This window comes from Hippocampus bargibanti, linkage group LG05 (assembly GCF_051943395.1).
Source record: "Hippocampus bargibanti isolate YZ-2025 linkage group LG05, ASM5194339v1, whole genome shotgun sequence".
NCBI classification, from domain to species: domain Eukaryota; kingdom Metazoa; phylum Chordata; class Actinopteri; order Syngnathiformes; family Syngnathidae; genus Hippocampus; species Hippocampus bargibanti.
Genome location: NC_142738.1, coordinates 7556957 through 7569472, shown reverse-complemented (window position 1 = coordinate 7569472; position 12516 = coordinate 7556957). Strand labels below are relative to the sequence as shown.

Sequence of the window (12516 nt, the reverse complement as noted above, 5' to 3'; positions counted from 1 at the left end):
TATGATAAATGTGCTATGGTATTATAATTAAAGAAATAAACTGTACTGTATAATAGTCATTTTATTGACCTTTGTGATGGTCGTTGATGGCTTGATGGAATGGAGTGGCCGGTTTCATCAGCATTAAACACTTGATGAGGAACGTAACCTTCTTCTTTCACCATTTTGAGGAATGATCCCTTGTAGGTGCTTTGTCTGTGATAATTTTATCTAGTTCCTCATCAATTGAGTTCTGTTTAGCTGGGATGAACTATCAAAGTTGACACTCGCTCACTGTTGTCTGCCTGTCTCTTTAATGTTTAAACCACCTCCCCTCACTGCTGCGTTCTTGACCAATCACGTGGCTTTAACCGAAGACTGGGGGCGGGGAATAGAGGACAAAAACAGCCGGCTTCCATTTTGTTGTCAGAAGAACAGGCTCGATCGTGAATGATACATCACTCATTGAGGCACCTCCGCGTACGAAAAAAGTAAAGTCAAAGTTCGTATGCCAAGGTAAAACTTTCATAAATGTAATGTTTGTAAATAAAAAAGTTCGTAAGCCAAGGGGTTTGTAAACGAGGTATCACTGTATTTTGCTTTTATAGCTCTCTTAAAAAGTAAAAAGGTTTGTAAAGGTTGTGCGTAACTCTGTGACCCATTAGATTATGTTTACTTTATTACTATTGTGGACTTTGTGCACTTTTATGTCAGAATCAGAATCAGAATCAGAATCATCTTTATTGCCAAGTATGTAGAACACACAAGGAATTTGTTTCCGGTAGAACACGCTGCACTAGTATCGTTGTCAAAAAAACTGCTAAGTGGCACTATACAGTTCCATTTTGGCTACTGTTGAAAGAGTTCAAAGAGTTAATGGCTTGGGGGAAGAAGCTGTTTAAATGTCTGCTGGATTTGGTGCGCATGGATCGGTATATTTATATTTTTATTTATTTTTACACGAGTGAATAATTTGCAGTTGCGGTGTGCTGCCCGCCATAATTTTGCAAAAGTAACAAAGTTTTGTGAACCATCTGAGAAGTACGGCTATCGATTCGGATCCATCGATCAAATACTGATTCCAACAACGACGTGTGACGAATCGTCTCGAGCCTTGCATTTGATCCCAGCCCTTTTTTGTTTCCTAACTGACATCAGAAAAACGTTTTATCGCATCTAAAATACCCAAAACACGCAGGCTGATATTTTTAGTCAAATGCAAAATACCAATAAAAATGAGTGAAAGTGTCCCAAAACACCTTCAAAATGACCTCGGAGATGCAGAGTTTCAGAATGTCCCGCCCCCTTATTCATGACGTCACGCCAGGACGTCTTGCCTTGCTCTAGAATCAAAACAATGGCTTCAGATTCGGAGAAAATGCTTTCTTGTTACTCATCCAGTTATGAATATGATTCAAATAGTTCTGAAGAGGAAAGCATACATGTTTGCAATCGATTAAAGAAGTCCTTCCGTATCATTTTGAGCCGTCTGGACTCCAATGTAGCTCCCCGAAAATGCACAAGATGGCACCATAGCTCCGTTGCAAATGGGATGACTTGTCTTCTGGGAATTTGTGTCAACTAGTATCAAATAGTAGTCTTGGTGCAACACACAACGATTCACCATCGCATTATTTATGTGTTTTCCTTCTAATTTTGCCATCAACACGGATCAACACGAAGTTTTCAGACCAAACAAAGTACCCAAAATGCATTGCGTGTCACTTTCTCCGTCAGTGACGATACCTACCGTGACGTCACGGTAGGTATCGTCACCAACTCGGAAACAAGACTTCCTGAATATTCAGGGCGAGTCTTAAAACATAAAATATAGCTTTATGCAGTGGAATCTTTGTAAAATACGCTCAGTAGAAGTCATTTGAAGTGATTTTACAAATTATGGACACAACTTGTCCGGAGGCGTCATTTGTCCTTTAAGGATGCAAAATAAGTGTCGCCATAGAAACCCCTGGCCTTGAATGCCTATTCCGCTGAAATAAATAATGTCGGCATTATGGTCTAAAAGATACGTGGATGAAAAATGTAAGGAAACAAGAAGCGGGTGATTTTGCTAGGTTATATCATGTGTCTTCATAATATTTATCCCAAAATTGATACTCGTGAGTGTGCTGCATTATGCTGGATCAGCAGCAGGCAGATGTTCTGAGCAAGAGCCAGAACTCACTTTGGATCTCAGCCTCATCCTGCCGTTGACGTCAGTGTTCACAACGTGTTTACTCACAGACCAGATGGATCGTTTTCATATTTGTCTTTCTAATTCTTCAATGAAACGATATAAATGCATCCGTAAAGTCGAAGCATATGTGTGAATAAATGTTTCGTAATAGCTACTGGCTTAGTTAAAACACAAATGCGTACATTGTCATAGCATTATATCATCATCATGATACATTTGGGTCATTTTCGTGCAACTCTTTGTGTTCGTTTTCATGACCTATTTTATTTCACCCTCATATTATGTAGAGGGTTCAATTTGACCCGTTTCCATTTTTGTGTTGACTAAAGCACTTTCTCTTTTTTTCAAAACAGTTCTAAAATATGCCAATGAGATAATGAGAAAATATGTTGTCTCTCTTTTCAAGTCTGTTTATCACATCTCAGAAACAGTTGTTGCTGATGTCACCTATTAGTTGACTGTTTTGTGTGGATTTTTACATACGGGTAAAAATGACCCACAACATAATAAATGTGATTTTTTTTTAAAACATACTACGAGGGTTAATTGGGACTCTAAAATCAGAGTTGAGTGAAACCCCTGCTGTCTTTTTTTGTCACTTGATTCTTTATTAATTTTATAACATTTAAAACCATTTGAAATTGAACATTTGAATACAGAATGCCTTGTGGCCAATTTGTATAACAACATCCTTTTGTAACTGCAAATTATTCATATACCTAATTATAATAAATACCTTATAATTATATATAATTATAATTATACCTATTAGCTATCTAGCTGGCTGGCTATCTGTTAGCTATCTATCCAGCTCACATAGCTATTAGCTAGCTAGCTATCTGTTAGCTATCTATCCAGCTCACATAGCTATTAGCTAGCTAGCTATCTGTTAGCTATCTATCCAGCTCACATATCTATTAGATAGCTAGCTATCTGTTAGCTATCTATCCAGCTCACATAGCTATTAGATAGCTAGCTATCTGTTAGCTATCTATCCAGCTCACATAGCTATTAGCTAGCTAGCTATCTATCCAGCTCACATAGCTATTAGATAGCTAGCTAGTTAGCTGCCTTTCTATTAGCTATCTATTCGCTAGCTAGCTAGCCTTATTTGAGTTACTACCAGGTTGAGTGAACACTAGCGCATGTGGCTGCCGCTGTTCACCCACAGAAAAACATATAATGTGACTGTAAAGCGACCTTGAGAGTTTTGAAAGACACTTACAAATGAAATTTATTATTATTATTAAACAATGAAAACAACCAATCAACAAAAATAAAAACATAGCAATAACAATAAAGAGGGAAAAAAGTGATTGATAGTGACAAGTTTCCCCTATTTTGGATTTATATTTGTGAGCTATCTTGATTATCTGGTTTGTGGTATCGTTCATACATTCATTTGTTTGATTGTTTTTTATATTAATCCCATTTTCCCCATCTTGTTTTAAACTTCCCTGCTTGGACCCTTAATATGCGTGTGAATCTATCCAACTCAAAGATCTCTTCCATTATTCCGATCCATTGGTTTGCTGTCTTTTTTTTTTTTTAATGTTGTTGTCTCCAATAAATACTTTTACCACACGATGACACTGTTTCAACCACAACTTTTTTTTCCACCCCAAAAACGAACACTTTTTTCCTCTTTTTTTGCAGAAAAAAAGTGCATGAGCAATCACACCATTTTTCATCTACATCACCAAACACCGTCCAATATATATTTTTTAACGGATTAATCACTGCTTTGCTGCATGCATTAAAAAACTGAATACTGCAGCAGACATTGGCATGAGGTAATAATATTGTTACCTCATCATTAATGCTATGCATAGATTACATAACGCGCCAAAACAGCAACCTGCAAGCGCATACTGCCGCTTTTCTCCCCCCTGAGCTATATTGAGGTCATCTTGCATCATGCAAGACAAAAACACGTTAAATGAAAAGGAAAACACATGCGATCAGTGTTTAAAGCAATGCGAGTGCATGGCGCACGTGTGTGTGTGTGTGTGTGTGCGTGTTCCTGTGTTTGCGCGCACACCTGCTTTTCCAAACACTCCTTGGCAGAGAGCGAAGGTTTTGGCGAAGGCGCTCTGTCGCATATGCATCCCTCCAACAGGTACAATCCCGAGGGGCGAGAACTGGATTCGTTCTCGAAATAAAACAGCATGTTTTGCAAAAGCGCAAACCATTTGGTGTGCCATTTGGTATTGTCCGAGCTTTTCTTGCTCAAGCACCCGCGTTTTGTTCCATCCTTCTTCGCCAAAAGCCCCAGGTAGGTGACATGCCCGTCATTCAGCCGTATTCCCTTCTGCATTTTTGGTGGAGAGGCTGACTTGAGCGTGCGCGCTTACGCGGTCCTTACATCATCCCCGCGAAGGGAAAAAGAGATTGGCAGCAAAGATATGTACTTTTAAGTGAAAAAACAAGAGCTGCATTGTGAAAAAGACCCCTCGCAGGTCCACGTTGTCCGCGGCTGAAAGACATGCAAGACGATGAGGAAAGGGGAATGAAAGCGGGAGGTTGTGCGCTCTCCCCCCCATGGAAAGAAAGAAAGAGGAGGGGGGAAAAAATCTTCGGGAAGCAGCAGGCTGGTTTGCTTGCTGGCTGGCTGGCTGCTGAGCGAGGCAGAGCTGGCTCAGGTCACATGATGCATGCTTGGGGAAGCAGATTTCAGCACCTTGGAAAGGGACTACACCAGGGCATGCTGCACCAATTCCTCCCACCACTCAACATCCACCCCACCCTCCCCAACCTTCCCCAAAAGGCACCTTTGTTGGACTTCTGTCAGAGAATTCGACACAATTGCTGCAATTATTCCAGATTAATTGCTGATTCCAAACCAAATCTCCAGAAGAATATGTTATGGGTGTGCTTTGATAGTGCTTTGATAGTGTTTCCATATACAAGTCATCATTTGGCAGACAGTTTATTTATTTATTTATTTATTTATATATATATTTATTTATTTATGTTTTTGTTTTTACAGTGTTTATTTATTTATTGATTTATTTATGTGTTTATGTTTTTACAGTGTTTAATAATAATAATAATAATAATAATAATAATAATAATAATACATTACATTTTAAGCGCCTTTCAAAGCTCTCAAGGACACTTTACAGTCACAGACAAGCATCGGTACGATAATAAATAAAATACGATCACAAATAGAATGCAATAAATAAAATACAATTAGAAATAGAAACAAAAGAGAGAGCTACACAGAAAACGCAATTTTAAATAGGTGGGTTTTGAGATGGGACTTGAAGGTGGGAACAGAATCGATGTAACGAATGTTGGGAGGATTATTTATTTATATTTATTATTATTTTTACTATTAATAATTCATTAATAATTCATAAATAAATATATATATATATATATATATATATATATATATATATATATATATATATATTCATATTTATGTATTTTCATTTTTATTTAGTCATTTATTTATTTGTTTGTCTGTTTATTTATTTGTTTTTGTGTTTATTTTTTTACGTATTTATGTGTTTATGTATTTACAGTATTTATTTAAGTGTATATTTATGCATTTATTTATTTAGTCATTTATTTATTTGTTTATTTGTGTGTCTGTCTGTTTATGGATTTGTTCATGTGTTTATGTACGTATGTACGTATTGACGGTGTTTATTTATTTATGCATTTATGTATTTATTCATTTGTTTATTTATGTGTTTATGTTTATGTATTTACCATATTTATTTATGCATTTATTTATTTAATCATGAATTTCCTTTATTTATTTATTTTTTGTTTATGTCTTTTACAGTGTGTACTTATTTATGTGTTGATGGATGTGATTATGTATTTAGTCTATTTATTTAAGCATTTATTTATGTATGTGTTTATATATTTGCAGTATTTATTCATGCATTTATTTATGCATTTATCAATATATTTTTCCTTTAGTCATTTATTTATTTGTCTGTTTATTTTTTTGTTCATGTGTTTATGTATGTATTGACAGTGTTTATTTATTTATGCATTTATGTATTTATTCATTTGTTTATTTATGTGTTTGTGTTTATGTATTTGCTATATTTATTTATGTATGTGTTTATTTATTTACTTAGTTGTGCATTTATTTATTTATTCATCCATTTATTTATGTATTTGTTTATCCGTCTGTTGATGTATTTATGTGTTTATATATGTATTTATTTATATATGTATGTATATATCACAAACAATCACAACAAAGTTCAAAGGCAGAGTGTAGACTGCAAGGTTAAAATATCCCATCAATCTGGCTCCACAAACAACCCGCACAATCCATTTGTACAGTTGACACAATTGACGAGAAACAGAAACGAGATAGAATTCTCACAAAGAAAGCACCTACAAGGGATCATTCCTCAAGATGGTGAAAGAAGAAGGCTACGTTCCTCATCAAGTGTTTAATGCTGATGAAACCGGCCACTCCATTCCGTCAAGCTATCAACGACCATCACAATGGTAAATAAAACTAATTTATTATACAGTACAGTTTATTTCTTTAATTATAATACCATAGCGCATTTATTATACATAAAATAAGGTGTATTTTGTGTGGTTTTAAGGCTTAGAAAATTAGAAAGTAGAAAATTATGTTTTTAACGGGGACCTGGGAACGGATTATTCTCATTTTAATGGTTTCCTTTGGGAAATAAATTTTTGGGATACACACTTTTCGCCTTACACACTGTCTGGGAACCAATTAAATTCGTAAGCCAAGGTATCACTGTAATTCCGAGTGAAAAAAACGATGGAATACGGTGAGTTAGCACAATGACATCACATAAAATGGATTTTTTTTTTTTTGTCTGAGTTGTTACGGCGTGTGGAGGATTGAAAAAAAAAAACATGAACAAGCAAAACAGCCGATCTGCCTCTCTGAGCATCCAATTTGTTTAGAAGGCACACTCTCTAATCTGCTGCCATCAATCCTTGGGCGACTTCTTATAAGAGATTTATTTATTACCGCATTCTCATTGTTATCCTTTCTGTCTCCAATCTATTTCGCCCCCCTGTAAATTCTGCTGAGTCTATGTTGATAACTCTGTTTATTTAGTAGCTCCCTGTACTTTAAAATCTGACGTGTCAAGATGATGTCGGCAATCAGGTAAGGAAACGAGTCTTCAGTGTTATTTTACGAATAAGTGAGTGTTGTTTCCTAGGAGATCAATAGGTGAAGCTGATAACAGCGATAACTTCACTTTGGAATAGGATCCAGTTCGCATGCTAACCGTTTTTGGTTTAATAAATCCATTATACTTTTAATGAAAGACAATTATATCTATTGATATTTTATTTTGACGGGATGGAAATGTTGGTTTTGACAATAACTTTACATTGACTAACATATATAATAAAAACTAAGTAACTTCAAGGACAACCGACGTCTCCGGACAAGTTCTGTCCATAATTTGTAAAATGGCTTCAAATGACTTCTACTGAGCGTATTTTACAAAGATTCCACCGCATATAGCTATATTTTATGTTTTAAGACTCGAGTCTTAAAAGAGTTATCTTAAGAGTCTTGTTTTTGAGTTGGTGACGAGTCCGTACGTGACGTCACTGAAGGAACGCCCCTGACCGAATAAAAAGACACATTGTTGCAGTCCTTCCAGCACGTCAATGTATTTTGCTGTACTTGTTTGGTCTGAAAACCTTGTGTTGCACCAAAAAGCCGCCAGAAGAGGGCGACCAAGCTCCATGGAAGGAATTTATCTGATTAATTCCTCAGAGGAGCTTGGTCGCCATTTTCTGCCTCTTTTTTTGGTGATCCATTCCCCCCCCCATGTTGCCTCAAAATCGCACAGAATAAATTATTTAATCGATTGCAAACATGTATGCTCTCCTCTTCAGAAGTATTTGAATCATATTCATAACTGGATGTGTAACAAGAAAGCATATTCTCCGAATATGAAGCAATTGTTTTGATTCACTAGCAATGCTAGACAACTTGGCACGAACTGCGGGCGGGACTTTCTGAAAATGCCCAATTCGCAGCTCAATTTTGTGCAGATTTTGGACACTTTAAGTCATTTTTGCATGTCGTTTTGCATTTGAATAAAAATATCTGTGTGTTTTGGGTATTTTAGATGCTATAAAATGTTTTTTTTTGATGTCAGTTAGGAAACAAAAAGGTGACGTCGGTTGTCCTTTAAAGGTTATATTTATTGAAGATGTATGAAACAGACTATTGATGGTAACGCTAACAGGGCAAGCATGTTTTGCATTGTTTTGTTAGCATTAAGCTAAGTAGACGTTCCTCAGGTAAGACCGCACAGTATGTGATTGTTTTCATGTTATATTTATTGAAGATGTATGAAACCAAAACGATTGATGCTCATGCTAGAAGGGCCAGCACGTTTTGCATTGTTTTGTTAGCATTAAGCTAAGTAGACATTCCTCAGGTAAGACTGCACAGTATGTGATTGTTTTAATGTTATATTTATTGAAGATGTATATCACAGAAACTATTGATGCTAACGCTAACAGCGCCAGCATGTTTTGCATTGTTTTGTTAGCATTAAGCTAAGTAGACTTTCCTCGGGTAAGACCGCACAGTATGTGATTGTTTCAATGTTATATTTATTGAAGATGTATGAAACCGAAACGGTTGATGCGAATGCAATAAGGGCCAGCACATTTTGCATTGTATTGTTAGCATTAAGCAAACTAGACTTTCCTTTGATGATATGACATTTTGTTTTAATTTTCAGAGTATTTATCAGCTCCATAATTATATGAATTAATTGTATATTAACTTTGAGGGTAATTTCAACTGGAACTCCTTTTAAACAGCCTCTTTTTCGGCAAATAGTTGATTATTTTCCCTCCTGTTGCAAATTACACATTTATATGAATGAGTTTTAAAATACACAATAAAAATACACAATAAAATGAATAATATCCATATCTTTGTTCACAATACTGGGAACATTTTTCTTTCAGAAATGAAATTGTTCATTACTTCAGTTCCATGTGATGTCTTTCAAACGGGACATTCAAAATACGTACGTATATGGTCAGCTATATGGAACATGGCTAGTGGTGAAAAAAAAAAAAAATCCAGGCAGGCATCACTGTCAGTCTTGTTTGACACAGCGTGATCCGTCCCTGCATGTGTGCACGTGTGTGTGTGTGTGTGTGTGTGTGTGTGTGTGTGTGTGTGGGTGCGTGTCATCTAATGTTTTTCGCTCCTGTCACAGAGGATGCTGCCTGCCTGTTCTTCCCATCGTTGCTCATGAGAAGACTGAGGTCCTAATTACATGATCCAGCACGCTTCTAATTCGCCATACCCTTCTCAAATGACATTTACTAATTACTCTGTCCTTCCTTTTTTGTTTAGAAATACACAAATTGGTTTTATATGTGCGGGGCTCCCTTGTGCCCGTTCTCGCATAGAGACAAAATATGTTGTGGCAGTCACAGCCTACTGGAAGAGCAATCCTAAACAGGCATTTTAAATCCTTTTTAAGCATGATGCGCCGTGTTGAACAATCTGGATTAGTTTTACTTCAGAGGAATGGAGTTGTGCGTGTGTGTGCATGCGTGTATGTGAGTGGTTGGGGTGGGTCGGGAGCGGCTCTGCAATGCAGTAAAGTTGGGACAAAAAGCAGAGTTGAAGGAAATCAAAGTGTGCTTGATTCAAGTTGGCATCTGCCAATGTTTCATTGGCCTCTTGGCAGCTCTGATGAAGACAGTAGCCAGGTGTTATGTGATATCATCGAAGAATCCAAGCGAGACAATACTTTCTACAAGACAAAACTATAAATGTAGGTGACTGGTAACATTTTCATAATTTTTGCTTGCGTACACGAACACAATATGATGTCGGAGGAAAACGATCAATTTTTTTTCGTGTTAGCAGCAACAACTGCATTGTTACACATCGGTGAGGATGTTACATAAGCTACATGGCGACCTGGTGGATCATGAGCTGTACTTGTCATTCTCCATAATGTTCTTTTTGCATCGGGAGACAAATCGCTTTCTTGAAAAATAGCTCTAGAGTCTGTACCCGCTATTCACATGGGATTGTGAATAGTAAAGCATTGTGGGGAAAAGAAATATGTTTAACCATTCCATTCAAAAAAAATCTCAGATATACATGCACTATATATATATATATGTATATATATATATATATATATAGATGCATGGATGGATATTGAGTTTGAGGACTACATAAACATTCAATACAGCGTTAGAAACCTTAGACTCTCTACTTTCATCAGAAAAAAAGACTTAATAACTAAATTATATGGGTCTGGAGTTATATGAGTTTCAAATGAGGGTGGCTGTCCAAAATACAATGCAATACATACATATTGGGTTATTTAGCGCTTTTTTTAGCTGAACCTGGAACAAAGTGCTAACATGGAGAAAAGGGAATTGCTGCTCCCTTGTAGAAAAGTAAAATACATTGCCAGAGGCCATGACCAGAGCTTTATCGGCACCCAAGATAGATAGATAGATAGATAGATAGATAGATAGATAGATAGATAGATAGATAGATAGATAGATAGATAGATAGATAGATAGATAGATAGATAGATAGATAGATAGATAGATAGATAGATAGATAGATAGATAGATAGATAGATAGATAATGTGTCACATTGATCTTTGCTCTGTTTATTGCTCACTGAAAGAACAGGAAAAAACAAACAAAATAAGCAGTCATGCGGGCACTCAGGTGGGCCACAGCGCACGTCCAAAAACGCAGCGACTCGACAAAATCAAAGCCTAGACGGTAAAATAAATAAATAAATAAATGAATAAAAGGTTGAAGTGACAGCGATCTTGTGTCATTATCTGAATCCACATCACTCATCGGTGTTGTGCGGCTATATAGCATCTCCATTGTAGCCTTGTTTGATGATACAATAGGCCGACAATTGTTTCTGTCTATGTTGGGCCTTTTGTAATTGCAACAGTGTAATTATTAAACAGCTTCTCCATACTGCAAGGGCTTTATATACATTATCCCTTCCCAATTGGTAAATTGTATTATTTATTATTCATGAAAAATGAAAGCAACTACAAGGGAAAGTGTTTCATGTTATGTTCAGAAGAATCACACAGTGACCTGGCATGAGCTGGTGGTCTGAGTTAAAGTACAAACTAGTTTGGAGTTTGTAAACAAAGAACGGGTGTCATCTCCAATATGGAAGGCAGACATGCTCACACTGCTGCTCCCTCCCAACACGGCCTCGTTCTCCTCTGTCAAGACTGTTTAGCTCGACTGTCAATCACAGCATACAAGGTTTGGGGGGATGGTGGTGGTTGTGGACATACCATACATGATGTCTTGACAGTACTTTGACTGTACTGCCATGCCGATTCAACCTGCCACGTGGGGTGTTTTGAAAAGAATGTCTCATGAATCTCATAAAAAGTGTGAATCAAAACAATTTCTTTGCTGTTAACAAAATCCATATACAGTGATACCTTTGTTTATTAACTTAATTGGTTCCCAGACAGTGTGTAAGGCGAAAAGTGTGTATCCCAAAAAAATATTTCCCATAGGAAACCATTAAAATGAGAATAATCTGTTCCCAGGTCCCCATAAAACATAATGTTCTATTTTCTAATGTTCTAAGCCTTAAAACTACACAAAATATACCTTATTTTATATATAATAAATGTGATATGGTATTATAATTAAAGAAATAAACTGTACTGTATAATAGTCGTTTTATTTACATTTGTGGTGGTCATTGATGGCGTGATGGAATGGATGGATGGATTTGCCTTTATTAGTCTCGCAGTGGAAAAATTTACGTTTCACAGCAGCAAAGTGATGAAAGGAATGAAAGTAGAAAAACAAAATACATGAGCTGCTGGAAAGGCAGCCACTCCCATGGAGTGGCCGGTTTCATCAGCATTAAACACTTGATCAGGAACGTAACCTTCATCTTTCACTGTCTTGAGGAATGGTCCCTTGTAGGCGCTTTCGCTATGATAATTGTATCTAGTTCCTCATCAATTGTGTTCTGTTTCGCTAGGTTGATAGCTTTTTGCATCAAGTGCAAAGATAGCTTGTGCGGGTTGTTTGTGGAGCCTGATTGATGGGATATTTTAACCTTGCAGTCTACACTCTGCCTTTGAACTATCAAAGATGACACTCTTTCACTGTTGTCTGCCTGTCTCTTTAATGTTTAAACCCCCGCCCCCTCACTGCTGCGTCCTTGACCAATCATGTGGCTTTAACCGAACACTGGGGCGGGGAATAGAGGACAAAAACAGTCGGCTGCCATTTTGTTGTTAGAAGAACGGGCTCGTTCGCGAACGACGCATCACTCATTGCCATATGAAAC

General features: G+C 36.8%; 1 protein-coding gene across 3 annotated transcripts in view; it reads right to left on the bottom strand.

Annotated features, from left to right (window-relative positions):
- The window catches only part of LOC148897687 (ras-specific guanine nucleotide-releasing factor 1), an 82804-nt gene that overhangs the window by 37047 nt on the left and 33241 nt on the right, over positions 1-12516 (bottom strand). Inside the window, exon 1 of one of the 3 annotated variants that reach the window (XM_088996059.1) lies at positions 4218-4806. The exons of the other annotated variants lie outside the window; for them this stretch is intronic. Coding sequence (XP_088852185.1) covers positions 4218-4493 — 276 coding nt within the window. The 5' untranslated portion in view covers positions 4494-4806. Of the gene's footprint in view, positions 1-4217; positions 4807-12516 lie in introns of those variants that run through there. 3 annotated transcript variants of the gene reach the window in all.